The sequence below is a fragment of the Indicator indicator genome, chromosome 1 (genome assembly GCF_027791375.1).
Source record: "Indicator indicator isolate 239-I01 chromosome 1, UM_Iind_1.1, whole genome shotgun sequence".
NCBI lineage: Eukaryota > Metazoa > Chordata > Aves > Piciformes > Indicatoridae > Indicator > Indicator indicator.
This window is the reverse complement of record NC_072010.1, coordinates 94,421,021-94,440,308: the sequence shown is the minus strand read 5'-3', so window position 1 is coordinate 94,440,308 and position 19,288 is coordinate 94,421,021. Positions and strand designations below refer to the sequence as shown.

At 43.6% G+C, this 19,288-nt stretch overlaps 1 protein-coding gene across 1 annotated transcript in view; it reads right to left on the bottom strand.

Annotated features, from left to right (window-relative positions):
- Positions 1-13,547: 13,547 nt before the first annotated feature.
- Positions 13,548-19,288, bottom strand: part of LOC128968333 (ovostatin-like) — a 39,564-nt gene continuing 33,823 nt past the window's right edge. The window contains exons 30-35 of the mRNA XM_054382751.1: positions 18,962-19,177; positions 18,699-18,823; positions 18,435-18,525; positions 15,963-16,034; positions 14,551-14,653; positions 13,548-13,600 (exon numbers count right to left, since the gene is read on the bottom strand). Of these exons, the coding sequence (XP_054238726.1) occupies positions 13,548-13,600; positions 14,551-14,653; positions 15,963-16,034; positions 18,435-18,525; positions 18,699-18,823; positions 18,962-19,177 (660 nt within the window). The remainder of the gene's footprint in view (positions 13,601-14,550; positions 14,654-15,962; positions 16,035-18,434; positions 18,526-18,698; positions 18,824-18,961; positions 19,178-19,288) is intronic.

Sequence of the window (19,288 nt, the reverse complement as noted above, 5' to 3'; positions counted from 1 at the left end):
TGAGATTTCTTGGAGATAGATCTCCAGGCTGCTGTGTTTGCTAATAACACTATGATTTCTTCCCAGGAAGAAATTGATCTTTCTGGGTGTATATGAGGAACTGTGAAGTAATATCAGAGAAGTATCTGTGAATGGATGATGGATCCAAGATGGATTATCTTGCATTCTTGACTCAAAATGAGTTGATTGACAGCCTAAGTTTTAGAGTCAGCAAATCACAACTTCAGACCTCAGATACTCTTGTTTAGTAGTAGCACCACACTCAGTTACAACTCTCTGTTTATGAATGGAGAGCAATGAGAGGGAAGCTAGTCTTGTTTAGTAGAAGCACCACACTCAGTTCTCTGTGTTTGTGAATGAAGAGCAATGAGAGGGAGCCTTGACAACAACCCCATGCAGAGCTACAGGCTGGGGTTGGGGTGGCTGGAGAGCAGCCACACAGAAAGGGATCTGGGGGTACTGATGGACAGCCGGCTGGACATGAGCCAGCAGTGTGCCCAGGTGGCCAAGAAAGGTGACCAGCAGGAACAGGGAAGTCATTGTGCCCCTGTACTCAACACTGGTTAGGCCACACCTCGAGTACTGTGTCCAGTTCTGGGCCCCTCAATTTAAGAAGGACATTGAGATACTTGAACGTGTCCAGAGAAGGGCAACGAGGCTGGGGAGAGGCCTCGAACACAAACCCTACAAGGAGAGGCTGAGGGAGCTGGGGTTGTTTAGCCTGGAGAAGAGGAAGCTCAGGGGTGACCTCATTGCTGTCTACAACTACCTGAAGTGAGGTTGTAGGCAGGAGGGGGTTGGTCTCTTCTCCCAGGCAACCAGCACCAGAACAAGAGGACACAGTCTCAAGCTGCACCAGGGGAGGTTTAGGCTCAAGGTGAGGAGAAAGTCCTTCATGGAGAGAATTGTTAGCCATTGGAATGTGCTGCCCAGGGAGGTGGTGGAGTCACCATCCCTGGAAGTGTTCAAGAGGGGATTGGATGTGGCACTTGGTGCCATGGTTTAGTAGTCATGAGGTCTTGGGTTACAGGTTGGACTTTGATGACCTTTGAGATCTTTTCCAAACTTATTGATTCTGTGATTCTGTGAAAACAAATATAAGCTGATTGCTTTAATTAACTTTGTTAAGAAGAGAGCCATCAGATAAGTATAGATAGTTTTCTGCCACTTAAACAGCTTCACTGCGAGCATAAAAATTGTGCTTTGGTTTATTTGAAGCACTAGATATAGTCTATCCTTTAAAGCTTATCTTTATGAAAAAAATCTGTCTTGTTATGACAGACTTTATAAATACTACTCAGCTGCAAATATCTTTTTTCGTAGAGAACTTCTCACAGTGATTCCTGCATCAAGGAATGGACTGATCTCAAATTTCACTGACTGTTATTGCAGACCTCTATTTTTTACTTATGGGAGACATAGACTAGTTATTAAAAAATTCCAGTAGTCTCTGGAGTTCCATGGTTTTTACTATTTTTGCAGGATTTGTAGCTGTTCACATTACATTTCATAATGTTACCCTTCTTACACTTGCAGTTTAGTATTATTCTAAATGTGAGGAGTCTAAACTTCTTTACTTGGAGAGTGCCAGAGCACTGGAAGAGGCTGCAGAGAGAGGTGATGGAGTCTCCATCTCTGGACTAATTCAGAATCCATCTAGACACTGTCAGAGGGGCTGGACTAGATGATCTCCAGAGGTTCCTTCCAACGCCTATCATTCTGTGATTCTGTGATTCTATCACCTAACCATCCTTTGTGTTTCACAGTGGTGGTGGAGGAGAGGAGAGGTGCAATTCTGTGAGTGCAGCCTGGCATAGCAACTTCAAACTTGCCAGCTGAGTGCTGTAGTAGGTAGCAGCATGACCTCTGGCAAAGCCCAGTTGAGAAGTTCCATGAGTGCCCTCCTAGCAACACCCCAGCTGGCAATTTGCATCCAACATGGGTCTGTCTGCAAGACCTGTAGCCAAATACCCATGGTGCAGACACTGAGACACCTTTCTTGTGTGTAAATTGCTGCATTCAAAGGAGGATCAACACAAAGAAATAGTAATTACAGCTACAAAAATTGATTGAAAAGCACTGAGCGATCTGTGACTTTGAGTATGGCTGCTTCCTACAAAACCTTCTGTAAACAGATTAGATTGTAACAATTTGTTTAAGGCATAGTAAAGGTCGAAATGCTTCATTTAGCCCAGGTGCTTGGAAAACAATGCTGAAACATGCTAACTACAGTTAAAGTACTGCTTGGTCAATAGGGTCTCCAGTCGAGCATGCAGTATTATTTTCATTGTTCTAAGACATGGGGACCCTGGCAAAGTTCTCCCACAGCTCTGCAAGCTCAGAAGATCATGAGCTCATTAAAGAAAACAGTAAATATATCCTATGAGTAATAGTTACAACTTGCAGTGATTTGGACGAGTGATGGAATTTCTTCCAATAAAATAGGATAGGGCTGCAAGTTATTTCAGTGGTCTGTGATTATTAGGACAAGAGAAAACAGACACAAGTTGCACCAAAAGAGGTTTAGATTGGATATTAAGAAAAAATTCTTTAGGAAAAGAGTGGGGAGGCATTGGAACGGACTGTGCAGGGAAGTGGTGGAGTCACCATCCCTGTAGGTGTTCAAAAAATGTGTAGACATAGTGCTCTGGGACATGGTTTAGAGGGCATAGTGATGTTGGGTTGACAGTTGGACTTGATTTACCTTAGAGGTATTTTCCAGCATTAATAATTCTATGACTTTATGATGCTTTCATTCCTGGAGAAGGCAGTGGTGTAAAAGTACATGAAGGTCAGCCAGTTGCAAAGATTCTGGGGTCACAGTTATGCCAGTGACTCATGTGAGCCTAGATGGGTCATCCTGGACCTATTATCACAATCTTCCTATGTGAAGAGGCTGAGGTCTGATCAGGAATACCTCTGCACAAGCTAAAGTCTTAAGACTGTCTTTGTTGTGCAGTTTTTGGTAGCAAATGTGCTGGTCAAAGGTGAGTGAAGCTGTAAACTGACTGCTCTTGTACTTGCATGGGCCTAGGAGTAGACACTAGTGGATCTTTCCTCGTTCTACATAGTTTACCTGTCAAAGCTCAGCCTAGGCTCTAAATGCAGTGACACAGTTAGACTATCAGATTAGTCTGCATTTCTCTGGGGAGTGCTGTGCAGATTAACTGCTCTTGTATGGACAAGATCAAGGGTTATTCAACCTTCCTTTCTTTGTGGTCTTGCTAGGCAGTAGCAAGGATTGGATTCAAATGTAAAAACAGTCACTAATAAATTATCTGAGTGCTTAGTAAATTCATTCTTCACACTTGCAGATCAAGTTTTTATTGGAGAGGGAAAAGAAACCACGAAAAAGAAGTATCAAGAGGACCACATTTGAGATGTAATTCCAAAGATATATCTAGTTAATCCCTCTCCTTTAGTAGGACGACTAGTTGGGTTGTGTGTTCCCTTCCAAAACCTCCCATACTAGCACCAGCTCATGGCTGATACTGAGAAATCATTTTGTCTACCAAAAGCTGACACAAGAACATGATGAAACTTCTTCACACAATGGGTTCTCAAACACTGGAATAGGCTTCCCAGGGAGGTGGTTGAATCACCATCCCTGGAGGTGTTTAAAAGCTGCAGAGATGTGGTGCTGAGGGACATGGTTTGACACCAGCCTTGGCAGAGTTAAGATATTGGTTAGACTGAACAATTGTAAGAGGTCTATGATGTTGCCATGCATTTTCTCACCTGGGTACCAGAAAAGCACTTGAGGCTAAACAAGTAATTTCTAGCATCATCAATCTTTCATCCTCTGAGGAAAGTCCTAATCCTTTGTTTCTATTTCGCAGCTACGCACAACTCTCTTTTGAGCTTTAACTTCAGCATTCTGTATCTAGAAGCATTTAAGTCCAGGTGACAACTTGTGCCTATCACATCTAGAAAGAAGTAGCTGTCTGAGGCTTTCATGTTGAAATGGCTTTTCTCTGCTTTATGGAAAGCCTGCTTTTAATAAATGCCTCACAAAATACACTATGACAACTAGAATCTGCTAGTCCATCTTATTTTCCTCTCCTTCACTCCATTACTTTGCAGTGGAGCAGCCTTCTCTGGAGTGATTTGAGAGGGGTCACCCAGGAGCTTTGTTTCCCCTTGGATCTCAGCAATCAGACTGCAGAGCCTACAGGGATTTATTGACATTATTATACCAATAAAGTCCTTCCATGGAGGTGCAGCCACTGTTGGCATAACAGATCTGAATTGTCTCTCTGAACAGAAGGATAGGCTGTCTGTGAGAAGGGAACAGTGAAGAAGTAGTGTCTTTACATGCTGCTTTGGATGTGGCTACATGAATGGACTTGGGCCAAATGAAATTTCTCAGTCATACTTTTTTGGGTAAATGTTGTATGGGTGTTCCAGCTACTCTGAGAAGGGAAGTGTGTATCTCGTTGTAGTCACTTCAGGGTTGTAAAATTATGTTTCAGTACCAAGAGTTCATATAAGATGAGTACAAGAAACAAGACTTACATCTTTAAGCATGTCCTACCTATTGTCATTTTGTTAGAACTGTTTTGTGTAGGCATGACATTGCTGGTCACTGAAAAAGACTATGGACTTAGGAGTCTCACAAGTGGCTAATAACACCAAATGATGCAGGCTACAGCATCTTTGTGAGCACATGGGCATCACTGTGCTTTTTGACTTATCCAGCATCTAGCTCTAAATCCATCTTTCTGTTGTTGTAAAGGCTTTTCTTCCCACCATGACATACCAGAAACTGAACTTGTTCCAGGCACATTATGGGAGGCATGCAAATGCTATTCAGAGCCTGCAGCTTTCTCTCCCTTTATCTGCTCCTATTATCTACTTGGCAGCCCAACAATAATCTTGGTGTTACCTAGTATATTAATTGTGCTCCTTCAAGGATGCCCCCTAGAGAGAGCCTGTTTGTGCTGTCAACCCCTGACCTTAATCCAGAAAAGTTGGGGGTTTTTTATTCACACATAAAGGCTATTTCTGCTTTGTCCCCAGTGATAATATATTCTGCAGCTGCATATTGAACTAATGAACACTGCACAGAGCAAACTGGAGGATGTGTCCTTGATGAAGAACTGTCATTCTTTATTATCTTCTGTCATCTTTCTAAACATTTGAAGCTTTCAAGCTGAAAACAAGACAGTAAATAGAGAGTCAGAGAAAGTCCTCATTGCAAAGTTTTCCCTTTTAAAGAACTAGGTGTTTTTTGAAGCTACTGCCACATAAACAGCCAGTGCTAGGCAAAACTGTCTGCTGTAGAGCACTGGGTGGCCATGAGGGAGTGATTGGAGTGTCAAATGCATGTTTAATGTCACCCTTAGTTGCTAACCCAAGGGGAGTACAAATGCTTTACTATTATGTGGACCATTGCCAGTAGTGGTTGTTCACACTGCTGAGGAAAGCCTCCAGAGTCTCTCCTGCCACATTTTCATGGACTGCAGCAGATGCATACCTTAGGAACTGCTGGGAGAATTAGAAGCAGATGAGTGATGTTTTCTCACACTGAAAGTTAAAGAGAAGATTTATTCATGGTAGTTTTAAGGATCCAGAACATCTTTCGAACTGTAGCAATCAGCAGAGTAAGAGAAAGGCCAGCAGTATTCTGGGATGCCTTAAGAAAGTGTGGCCAGCGGGATGAAGGAGTTTCTCCTCTCCCCCTCTACTCTGCCCTGGTGAGGCCGCACCTGTAGTATTGATCAGGATGAGGGGATAGAGGGGACCCTCAGTAAGTTTGAAGATGACAACAAATTAGATGGGAGTGTATAACAGTGTGAGAGCTGAAATCCCCGTCCCACACCGACAATGACCAGGCTAGCTCAGTCTGGAAGCAAATGAAAGCGGTATTTACAAGCAAACCTACAATCTATGATGAAATGCAATGAATATGTACAAATATACACTATTCACAACATTTACCAATATGTACAATCAACAGAAAAGCACAACCAAGCCCCCTTTGCTTCCCCCAAGGGGCCTTTCCCAAGGGGCCTCCTCCCCAGCCAGAAGGAATCCCCCCAGACCCCCCTTGCAGAAGGCAGAGAGTCAAGAAGCAGAGAGGCTGTTAGACTTAGCTTGTCAAGGTCAGTGTGTTATCTTCAGCCAGAAAAGAAGAAACAGCCAGACAGAAGCTGAGCAAGCCGAGACTCAGACTGCCCAACTCCCCAACCTTGTTTTGAGTAGGGATTCTTAAACATTTCTATCTCCCCAATGGAAGTGTTTAGAATAATCATTATTTTGCTTTCTTACACCCAATAGTGATTTATTTACATTCTTTCTCTACTCGAACTTTGTGAAGAAAAATTAAAAAGACAGTCTTAAAACCATCACAGAGTGTTGATCTGCTCAAAGGCAGGAAGGCTCTACAGAGGAACCTGGACAGGCTAGATCAGTGAGGTAAGACCAATTGTATGAGATTCCACAAGGCCAAGTGCTGGGTCATGCACCTGGGTCACAACAACCCTGCGCAATGCTACAAGCTTGGGGAAGAGTGGCTTAAAAGTTGCCCATCAGAGAAAGATCTAGCAGTGTTGATCAACAGCTGGATGAGCATGAGTCAGCATGTGCCCAGGTGGCCAAGGAGACCAACAGCATCCCGGCTTGTGGCTGGACTAATGTGACAAGCAGGACCAGGGAAGTGATTGCGCCACAGTAGTCAGCACTGGTGAGGTCATACTGTGAGGACTGGGTTCAGTTTTGGGCCCCCCACCACAAGAAATATATTGAGGTGCTGGAGGGAGTCCAGAGGAGTGCAACGAAGCTGTTGAGGGGTACAGAGAACAGGCCTCATGCAGAGCAGCTGAGGGAACTGGGGTTTTTAGTCTGGAAGAAGAGAGACCAAGTGGAGAACTTGCTCTCTACAATTCCCTGAAAGGAGGTTGTAGGAAGCTGGGAGTCGGTCTCTTCTCCCTAGTAGGATGTGACAGAACTAAAGAAAATGGCCTCAAGTTGTGCCAGGGGAAGTTTAGATTGGATATCAGGAAAAATTTCTGTATTGAAAGTTGTCAGGCATTAGAACAGGCTCCAAAGGGAAGTGGCAGTCACCATCACTGGAGGAGTTAATAAAACATGTAGACAGGGCCCTTTGGGACATGGTTTAGGCTGCATGGTGGTGTTGGGTTGATAGTTAGACTTGATGATCTCAGAGGTCTTCTCCAACCTTAATGGTTCTGTGATTGTCTGATTCTATTATTTTATTTTGTTTTAGTGCTCTATGTCTTCTTCCTAGGTTTCTTCTAGTCTTTTTGAGCTACAAAGCTGAATGCTAAAGGCACATCTCAGATTTTGCTAGTCCATGTCATCATTTGTTTGAGGTAAAACCAGCAGGAGTGTAACTTGAACAATGCTAAGCCACTGAATTCCCTCCAAGCATTCACATTCAAAGCAAGTGTCAAAAAAAAAAGAAAAAATCATGAGATAATAATGAAAAAAAAGTCGTAACAGATGACTACAGCAAGCAATAAAATTTAAAGGAAAGAAAATCTACCCCTTAATTTTTTGAGACAATTTGCAGAAATCAGCAAGAATGAAATAGAGCAAGTAGTTTCCAGGGACAGGACAGGACAGAGGCAATGGACACAAAATAGAACACAGGAGCTTCCACGTAAACATAGGAAGAATTTCTTCATCTTGAGGGTGACAGAGCACTGGAACAGGCTGCCCAGAGAGGTTGTGAAGTCTCCATATCTGGAGAGACTCCAAACCTTCCTGGATCTGTTCCTGTGTGATTTATTCTGGGTGATCCTGCTCTAGCAGAGGGGTTGGATTAGATGATCTTCAGAGGTCCCTTCCAATCCCTGCCATTCTATGATTCCATGATATGTTTGATCTGGGACAGGATACTGATCAGGGCAAATATATTTGCCATGAGTTCAACAGAGCCTGCAGCTCTGATCAAGAGCTTCCACAAGGTGCTGAGGGTTTCGTGCTGCTTGTCACTCAGGTGGAGACATTGTTTGAAGCCTTACCAGGCGGTTGCTGCTAAAAGGGTCAGACTACCAGTTAGGCTTTTAAGCAGGCAGACCATTTCAAGGAGTTCTTTTTAAAACCAGGAAAATATAACATGCACAGAACACTGATGCCCATGTCCAAACTAATGAATTGAGAGTAAACTAACTGCATTTGGCACCTAATATGAAAATATTTGGAGATTTTTGAGATGGGAGACAACCCTTACCATTTTGTGTGATCCTAAAAACTAATGTTCCTGTCATTTGTTACATCTTTTCATATGGAATGTTAACAAGAATATCCTTTGACTCAGTTTTTCAGTATTAACATGCTGTCAGGATTATTGCACCTTCCCAGTGCTTTAGGTGGAAAAAAAAATCACAGAATCACAGAATGTCAGAGGTTGGAAGGGACCTCCAGAGATCATCAAGTCCAAACCCCCTGCCAAAGCAGGATCATCTAGAGTAGTCCACACAGGAATACATCCAGGCGGGTCTTGAAAGTCTCCAGAGAAGGAGACTCCATAACCTCTCTGGGTAGCCTGTTCCAGTGCTCTGCCACCCTCACTGTAAAGAAGTTTATCCTCATGTTGAGGTGAAATCTTCTGTATTCAAGCTTGTTCCCATTGTTTCTTGTCTTATTACTGCCCACCACCAAAAAGAGATTGGCCCCCTCCACTTGACACCCAACCTTCAAATACTATAGACATTGATCAATCTTCTCAAGACTAAACATGTCTTCCCAGGTGTCATTGCGTGACACACACTGCAAAAAACCAAGGAAATGAGCCTTTTTTATGGACCAGCTGAGATAGGACCCAAAGCTGCATCCTCTGCTTGTGGCAAAGGATGACATTAACGTGACTTCTACTTGTTTGTATGAAACCTCGAGAACCCTCCCACTGCTCCCAAATGGATCTCTCAGGCTTACATGGCCTTTCTAGAGATTTCTAATGTACTTGCTCTTTATCTTTTGCCTATTATTTACTTTACAGCTTCCATTAAGACTTTCATCAGTTCTTTCCACAGGAAGGAGTTCCCCTTTGGTAACAGCTGGATGGCTCAGCTGTTGCGGTGAAGTTTCAGCATACCAACTGAGGTATCATGCTTTTTTCTGCGCATCACAGGCTTCTGTTGTAGCCTGCTGTGCAACATCCATATTTTTTGCCTAATTTAAAACTCAAGACTTTCTTATGGAACTTATAAATAAATTCTCAGTAAAATTTCTTAGGTACCAATATGTAAGAGAGGAGAATGTGAAATAGGGTAACATGGAAGTAAGAAAAACCACTCAAAATTTACTGCACGAGTTACAGAACTACATACAGATACATCTCAGAGAACCCATGACAAATGGCCTCAAAACTCTGTTTTTACTTCTGGCAAACAAATAAAATTAAAATCTCAGTGCAGTGAGAGGGTGGGACATAGTTCAACTTGTATGACTTGCATAGAGGTTAAGCAAACTCCAAAGTTCCTGCATCAGCAACTTCTCATGATGCGAGTTCCATAAGAAAAATAATTTGGGTCACTAGATGTGCTGAGGTAAAAGAAGGCTGTAAAATGCAGACTTTGCTAGATAATGCTGGCATTGCCCCAACCACTCCCTGTCAGCCTAGTGTTTTGGAAATTGGTAGCAAAATTTCAATGCTGTGCTTTTTTCATATCAGCTTCCATCTCACTGGAATGCAGTTGGCCTTTCACTGGAATGGCATTAAACAAAGGCTTTTGTTTAGCAACAGGCTGAGTGTACATAGCTGAAGAAGGTGGACTGAACTAGCCTGGCTGACCCCTCTTGAAGCTCACACAGTTCTTCTGCTGACAGGGATAGGAGAGCAAGGGGGAATCTGGGATCACTGGAAAGCAACTTGGCACCTTAAGAGGCTCAGAATCATAGTTCCTCAGGTAGTGTCCCTCTGTAGTGAAAATCCCCCCCAGGTCTCATGCAAACATGAAAACACTGCTTTCAGAGAAACTTTCTAGGTAAGTCTTGTGTCTCTGATGGGAACAGAAATGCTGGGAATAAGACCTCTGTGCTTTGAGCAGAATTTGAAGAGGTGAAAGGCATTTGCCTCATGACATTCTTTTCTTAAAATGTCATTACTTTTCCCAAAGGTAGAAACTCTCGTCAATCACACACCAGAACTGTCAGGGAAGAAAATACTCTTGGCTCCTCATTAAAGCAGCTAAATTCACATAATCACATAATCACAGAATGTTAGAGATTGGAAGGGACCTTGAAAGATCATCTAGTCCAACCCCCCTGCCAGAGCAGCATCACCTATACCAGACCACACAGGAATGCATCCAGGCAGGTTTTGAACGTTTCCAGAGAGGGAGACTCCACAACCCCCCTGGGCAGCCTGTTCCTGTGTTTCGTCACCCTCACGGTAAAAAGAGTTTTCATCAGGCATGGAACTTTCTGTGCCTCAACTTCCACCCATTGCCCCTTGTTCTGGGCACAGAAGGGAACAGGGAAGCACAAGGGAAAGAGAGAGCTCTGCTCCCATATTTCTATGATTCTAAACCAAGGACAATTGTGATAAACCAACTCATGCTGGAGCACAGGAAGCCTACTGCAAGTCTAAACTTGAGCAACAAGAAAAGAAATACTTGTACTGGGAGTAACCAACAGATGAGTAGGCTCCTTGTCTGCAGGTATTATGTGTACCCCTGCATGTGTTAACATATGACTCAGAGGAGAGAAACCCTTGCAGAGAAACACTGCTTTGCACAGTGTGGCTTGGAAGTTCAGCACAGACAGCATCGTACTAGTTTGCTGGTCAGAGACAAGCAGCACATTATTGTCCAGGATGCAGAAGGAAAGATGATGTCAGCAAGCTTTTGCTGACCTTTAGACATAAGGGATCTTACCTCAGTGGAAATATATGGTGCTAAATCATATTACAGTTCTTTTTGAAAAATATGTGAAAGTTAGTGAAAGACATAAAGAAGGAAGGAATTTGGTCAGGGGATAGTAGTTTATATTTTGATAGCTTTCATATAAAATGTCCTTCACTATGTCTCTCCCATCCCTTGTATCTTTCCTTAGGGAACCTCCTGGATGACAGCCTTTTACAATGCAATGAAGAACCTGTGCATGATTGCTTTTGTCTGCAAGGAGAACTAACATCTAGTAAATTGTTTGGTACAACAGTTCAGCACAGTGCAGACTTAATGGACAGGTCTGCCTGCAGCTCTGAATATCTCCTGTTGCATCTGAGTCAGGCATCTTGATACAGTGAGGCTGGACATCAATCAGACAGAGCTTGAATCCCTCAGGCTAATGCTGGGGTCTTGGAAAGGTTCCTCCATTGTAACTGTTTCCTATGCTGAGTTGAAGGTTTCTACTGCGTGGTTCTGCTTAGAACAGGAGGTTTCAGTTCCTCTGCAGGTCCCCTCCAAACCAACATTTATGTGCTTCTACAGCTTCCAAATTTCCTTTGCTCATTTCTGGGATTATGTGGAGCATGTGGGTCTCTGTCGTGGTTGTCCCTTAGGACAAAACTTCCTGCACTGCTCAGTGCTGTAATATTAGTTTCACTCGAATGATCTCTGGGCAAGCACAGCACCCAGTAACAGTGCTCTCAGGGTGTACAAAGGGCTACTCCTCTCATAGAATCATAAAATCACTAAGGTTGGAAAAGGCCTCTAAGGTCATCAAGTTCATCCATGCCCAATAAACTATATGCTGAAGTGACATGTCTACATACGGTTTTTAACACCTTCAGGGTTGGTGAGTTCACCACTTCCCTGTGCAGCCCATTCCAAGACCTCACCACCTTTTTAGCACAGAAATTTTCCCTAATATCCAGCCTAAGCCTTCTCTGGTGCAACCTCCCCTGGTCTCATCCTCTCTCTAATTATTAGGGAGAAGACACCAACACCCACCTCACTACAACCTTCTTTCAGGGAGTTGTAGGGAATGAGACGGTCTCCTCTCATCCTTGTCTCATCCAGACTAAACAATTCCAGTTCCCTCAGCCACTCATCCTGCCCATTCCTCTCCTACCACCTATTGTGCTATTGTGTGGTCTGCCTCACAGCAGGCACAATGATGTTGAGTAAAGTGTTTACAAGAATCAAAATCAACTTTGAGAGGCCTGGTTTTGTGATAAATGCTCTAATCTCTCCCAAGATTTTAACTATGACTATGTTTACTATCCCAGCTGTGGGAACAGCAGTTCAGTGATATGACTCAGTTGGCAGATGTCTGCTCAGATTGTGATGGATATGTGGTTGGTTCCTGTGTTCTTCCACCAGTGTAATGTGGTGAGGACGAAGGTCATGTGAAGTTACTGCAGAGTGTGAGGGACAGTGGCCATGCTGTGTGGCTGTCTGCTGTACCTGTTCAGTAAATACAGAAAGCATGACAGGAAATTTCTTGTGCTTTGCTACCCCATCATAAGCTCTTTGCATCTGGCTTTATTTTTCACTCCTTGCAGATCTTCTCATTTTTCTCTCTCCAAAGTCTCCTTTTACTTCACCGTACCTTCTTAACCTCTTTTCAAAGAGTTTCTGTGTTACAGCTCTTTAGATCCTCCCTCTCTTAGGCTTTGGGTAGAAAGTTTTCATCACATAGATCAGGGTCCTTGGTCCTGTTTATGCCTCAAGATGTCACTGATGTCAGGATGTCGTTTTCATTGACAGACCTTCTCCAAGGCATACATTATTTAGATGATTAAATACCTTTAGCTGATTAAGCACCTAGTTCTAGATGCAACAAGGAGTACAGACTGGGACAAATAGCATTGCCAATCAGGTTTTATTACAAAAAGCAGTAAAATAGGAGATGTTAATGTAAAGAAAAACTAGAGAACAAAACTGGATAAAAGTTGTCTTCCTGTGACTAGAATTCTGACATCTTCAAATCATAGAATCATAGAATCAAGAAGGCTGGAAGAGACCTCAAAGATCATCGAGTCCAACCTGTCACCCTACACCTCATGACTATCTAAACCATGGCACCAAGTGCCACATCCAATCCCCCCTTGAAGACCTCCAGGGATGGTGACTCCACCACCTCCCTGGGCAGCCCATTCCAATGGCCAACCACTCTCTCTGTGAAGAACTTTCTCCTCACCTCCAGCCTAAAGGTAAGAATCAAAATAATTTCTTCAGAACCTTCCTTCAGGATTAATTTAAAGACCAAAACAAAATCTACAGGAGCAGAAGCAGCAAACTATTTTCCTAACCCTGGATTCCTTAAGAAGAATCTGTGGCCAAGAACACATATTTCAGGAGTTTAACTTTACACAAAGCTCCCACTGGAATATAAGTCATGAGTTTCCAAAAAGATAGATGGTCAGGGTTAACAATTAATTGCACCATATCTCCCTTGCTAGGAAAAGCACTTTATCTGGAGTTTCTGATCCACACTGACCACAAGCTCTTTTGAAGTGTGGGCCAGAAGGAGTCATTCTGATCTACTGCAATTGGGGGTTTGCTTTTTTTTCACTCTTCTGTGTGCTTTTCATTGCCCTTCCAGAAATAACCAGGTCTCTCATCCTCTTCTTCCTTTACAAACGTTTGCCTGATACCTTCTGAAACATTAGCTCCTCAGGCACATATCTGATTTCAATTGGAAGGCTGGGAGCAGGGTGTTTTGTATTCTGCAAGGGCATATTCATCTGGAAAAAAGAAAGAAAGATGACATTTGTCTGAGGGTGAGAAATCATTCGCCACAGCCTGTGGACACTCATGCAATCATGTTAGAGCCAGAAAATATTTGGTAGATGTCATGGTAGCCTTCCAGTGGTCAAGGCACCCAGTTGCTGAGGTGCACAATCAGAGCCTATTGCACTCCTCTGGCCACGTTCATTAGGACACATTATTGCTGTGACTATGCAAGACGAGGAGGTAGAACATGCATTCCAGGCTCTATTCTTTGGATATTGCTGCTAATCTGCACTTCCCACAGGTTCTGCTAAGCCTGAGAAAAGCACCTGAGCCACAGTTCGGATGCCATAAGTTCCACAAATTGGTAGTGTCTGATGCAATTTTAGATCCTTGAGGCCAGATCGAGAAAGGTGGTCAAGCACTTAAATTTCTAGTTGGTGTTTAAACTCCTCTTGAGTACAGTGGGATCGTCATTCCTACTCAGGTAGTTAAATTCCACTAAGGAAGAGTTCTCTGGCTGCAGCCTACTATAGTAATATAATGTAAAAACATGAGACAAACCAGATCAGGGCAGTCAGGAACAGTGCTGCCAATCAGGCAGCACAATAACCAAGTTATTGGTTTCAACTCTGCAAGCTGTGGAAAGATAAGTGGAATCACACTTCTCTTTTGTCTGTAGTTTGGAAGGAAGCAACTCCTGACATGTCTAATCTGTTCTAGGTAGAAATGAAGCAAGAACTGAAAAAACAGGAAGATGGAACTGTCTACACTCAGCAAACACTCTGCAGTCTAGTAATCAAGAGCAGCAGGATTGCTGGCTTCCTCTACACTCATGTCTTCTAAGGCAGGAAATGCAGAAAACTGAAGTGCACAGGGGTAACCTCACTGTCTGCACCTTGTCAATGCTGAGATCAATACCTGGATTTCCCAGGTTTTGCTCAGGCCTGCTGAGATCACCTACCTGTTTCATAATAATCGTAGATATGTACTGGCACTGGTTTGATATCTGAGATAGGCAGGCTTTGCTCCACACTGAAAGAGAATTTGATTTCCTTCTGGGAGACCTGGAAATGGCAAAGCAAGAAAATGCATCAGACATATTCCTGAGGCTAAGGTTGAACAAATGCATTTCTGCGTCAAACTGGGTGAAAGTGACATTCTACAGTTCTCTCCAAGTTACAAACTTGATGCCAAAGCAAGCAATTGTTTAAAAGCTGTTGATAACTATGTTTTCTTGCTAAGTGGTGTTCTCTCTCCTTTCTTTTCAAATTTCCACTTTCAGTTGTACCAACCATTCCCTGAAATGAAAGTCACTGATAATTTCCTTCCTTTACCAAATCTGGGGCTGAACCACGTCCTTCAGCACCACATCTCTGCAGCTTTTAAACACCCCCAGGGATAGGGATTCAACAACCTCCCTGCAGAGCCTTTCAGTCTTTAAGAACCATTTCAATGAAAAACTTTCTTCTAATATCCAACCTAACACTCCTCTGGTGCAACTTGAGGCCATTTCCTCTCATCCTAATACAGATCTTGATCCTCATTAGATCATTGAAGACCAACTAATCAAAATTCTTGCTTAAGACACAGATATTACTATTCCTTTTTGCTTTCTCTCTCCTTCCTTTCCTGTTATATTAATAACAGAATCACAGAATCACAGAATGTTAGGGGTTGCAAGGGACCTCGAAAGATCATCCAGTCCAGCCCCACTGCCAGTACAGGCTCACCTGTACCAGATCACACAGGAACATATCCAGGCGGGTTTTGACTATCTCCTGAGAGGGAGACTCCACAAGCAGCCTGCAGGGCAGCCTGCTCCAGATTCTGTCACCTTTACAGTGAAAAGGTTTTCCTCATGATCCATCATGTTTTAATTTTCATCTTTCTCATCTCTCACTCCTGTATTGATGTCACTGATGTGGAAGGACTATTCTTTTCATGCAGAAATAAGGGAAGGGATGATGATGACTTCCTGTAAAACACTCTCAGCTCAAGTGCTTCGAAACATCACTTAGACACTGATGAATATTAAGGAGACTGGAAACTTCCGCAATAGGGAATGCAATTTTCCTATTTCTGTGATGGTGTTAGACTCAGTGATCTTGAGGGGCTTTTCCAATCAAAGCAGCCCTATGATTCCAAATGCTATTTAATCCTACGGAATTCTTCACAGAATTAATAGATTTGTATCTCCTCACTGTAGACTACAGCCACAGTGTATGTATATATGGTGTTGGACTGAGTGAAGTACCTTTACATCTCTACGACATGTCTATTGCTAATCTCCTGCTAATGAGACTTCTCTTTGATCTGAGATCCTGTTTTAAACTTCCAGTTTAATCAAACCAGAAGGAAACCTTCCAGACTTACCTTTTGAAGGTAGAAGAGGATGTGGTTGTTTTTGATGTCTACACGATCAACAGAAGAGTCCTGGTCCTGGAGCTTTAAATAAGACAAATAACAGCAGTGTTAACACAGTAGACTTGCTGGAGAGACTTAAAATAACTATTTGATAACAAAAGATGTTCAAAGAGGCTCCCATACTCATCCTGTGCCACCCTGCCATCTCGTGCCCAAAACAAGAAATGCAAGTTGAGTATCAATCAGAGAATCAAAGAATCACAGACTGGTAAAGGTTGGAAGGGACCTCTGGAGACCATCTAGCCCTATCCCCCTGCTAGAGCAGATTCACCTACAGTAAATCACACAGGAACACATCCACATGGGTTTGGAATGTCTCCAGAGAAGACTAAACAATATCTCAGGGCAGCCTGTTCTGGTGCTTTGCCATCCTCACAGGGAAGAATTTCTCCCTTCTGTTTACATGGAACCTCCTGGGTTCCAGTTTGTACCCATTGCCCCTTGTCTTGTCACTGGACACCACTGAGAAGAGCCTTCCGTCCTCCTTATGCTCTCCCTTCAGATATTGATAAGCAATAATGAGATCCCCACTTGGCCTCCTCTTCTCCCAGCTGAACAGCCACAGCTCTTTCAATCTCTCCTGATAAGGTAGATGTTCCAGTCCCCTCATATTCTTAGGGGCTCTCTATTAGACTTTCTCCAATATTTTCCCTTCTTGAACTGGGGAGAGGCAGTGTAGAGAGGGAGGAAAACCTCTCTCAACCTGCTGGCCACACTCTCCTAAATGCACCCCAGGATGCCTGTGGCCTTCTTGGCCACGAGGGCACACTGCTGGCTCATAATTAGCCTACTGTCCACCAACACTCCCAGGTCCTTACCCCAGAGCTGCTCTCCAGCAGGTCAGCCCCAAGCCTGTACTGTGATTGTTGTTTCCCAGGTGTAGGTCTCTACACTTACAATTACACAACCATTTCTGCAGCTCAAGTTGACTCACTTGCTAGTCCATTGCATATTTCAAAGAAACCCAAAATTTTGGAAAGGCAGATGAGCAAAATTATTTCACTATAAAAATATACAAACAAAAAATATTCCAAGTGTTAAAAAGCAGCTGCCTTTTTTTTTGGAAGTACATATAAAAAGAAGTAAGATGCCAAAAAGTGCTGTCTGTGTTTATGCTGTCTTTTCTGTCTCTTTTGATGTGTGTGGCCAGCCATGCCTGCATATATTCATATATATCTCACAGAATGACAGAGTCACAGAATGTTAGGGGTCAGACGTGACCTCGAAAGATCATCGAGTCCAACGCCCTGTGCCAGAGCAGGATCACCTACAGTAGGTCACACGAGAGTGCATCCAGGTTGGTTTTGAATGTCTCTCATAGAAGGAGACTTCACAATCTCTCTGGGCAGCCTGTTCCAGTACTCTGTCACCCTCACAGTGAAAAAGTTTTTCCTTATGTTTAGGTAGAACCTCCTATGCTCCAGCTTGCACCCACTGCCCATTGTCCTATCTTTGGACATCACTGAAAACAGCCTTGCTCCATCCTCCTGACACTCGCCTTTCATATATTATAAACGTTAATAGGTCACCCCTCAGTCTCCTCTTCTCCAAGCTAAAGAGCCCCAGATTCCTCAACCTTGTCTCAGAAGGGAGATTTTCCACTTCCTTTGTGGCTCTGCCTGGACTCTCTCAAGCAGTTTCCTGTCCTTCTTGAACTGAGGGGCCCAGAACCAGGAACAATATTCCAGATGTGGTCTCACCAGGGCAAAGTAGAGGGGGAAGAGAACCTAACCACAGGACACCACAGGATGGCATAGGCCTTCTTGGCCACAAGGGCACATTGCTGGCTCATGGTCAACCTTCCATCCACTAGGACTCTCAGGTCCCTTTCCCCTACGTTGCCCTCCAAGAGGTCAGCCCCCAACCTATACTGGTCCATGGGATTGTTCTTTCCCAGATGCAAGACTCTACACTTGTCCTTGTATTTCATTAACTTTCTCCCTGGCCAACTCTCCAGCATGTCCAGGTCTTGCTGAATGGCAGCACAGCCTTCCAGTGTGTCAGCCACTCCTCCCAGTTTGGTGTCATCAGCAAACTTTCTGACAGTGCACTCTGTTCCCTCATCCAGGTTGCTGATACATATATTGAGTAGTACTGGTCCCACTACTCAGCCCCAAGGGATTCCCCACTAGATGCACATGTGCGTGTTTGTCTGTTGGGGCTGTACAGCTGTTGCCTGGACCTTGGGATATGAAGCTACAGCAGTCTCACCTCTGATGGGCTGCTGGATTTGGCAAGTCCTAGCAGATTTATCTTCAACAGAGGAACAGCTACATGTCTGAGATACAAAGTATGTGGCAGAAGGCTATGCCCACAGACCTTGCAGAATTCCCAAGGGGCTCTAATCTACTAACCAGAGAATATTTGTATCAACTTCCCATGTTTTCAGGATTTACCATTCGCTTTGCTCCCATTCTTTACCTTTGCCAGGGAAGATCTTACAGGAACAAAACCTGAGAGCATTCTCACATCAATAATAGCCATGTTGGAGACTTTGCGGTTTCCTGTGTAACTGAAATGACAAAAGTTCTATTAGTCTGGTGTGCAAACGGAGAGGTGACCTGTGAACGACATTTTCAGCTCCCAGTGATCCCATTTGTCTTCTTGCAGCTGCACAGTAGTACTTAAAACATTCCTTGGATTCTCTATCAAACTGTAGGGAGTAGGTAAATAAGAGGAAGTTACCTGGCAGAAAGGACAAGGTCAAACTTTGGTGGGAAGTTGTTTGTGCAGGATACATTGGTCGGTTGCACCAAGAGAGAAAATCCTGCAGCTCTTTTTGGCAAATGGACATTGTATCTCAGGGTGCTCTAAAAGTGAAGGGAAGTGTGAGATGGTCACAGACTTCAGAGGCTTTTGTGACACAAGGTATGGAGAGGAATGAGGTTTGGAGGACCCTCTGCTTAGTTCTCAAAGGGGTGGTGCTGCTGACTTTCCAGCTTGCTTACCTGCAGATACACACAATCAGTGCCATTCACTTCTACACTGTAATTCCCTGGAATAGTTGGTAAGGAAGCCTGCTGCAGTAAGAAGCGGTTCTTGTCATTCACTTGGAAAGTCTCACTGGAGGACCCCATGGAGTTGACTTTGACCGTGTTAAGAGGTTTTTTAGAGAATGTGAGGTATCCATAATGGGCTAAGGCTTGGAGAGCAACAACAGTGTCCTGAAAAGAACAACATCATCCCTAATTAGATACCCAGCTGTTAGACAGTGCAGGAGATTACACAGCTCCTATTCCCTGGTCTTTATCGGTGATCATAATGTAGAGGGAGTT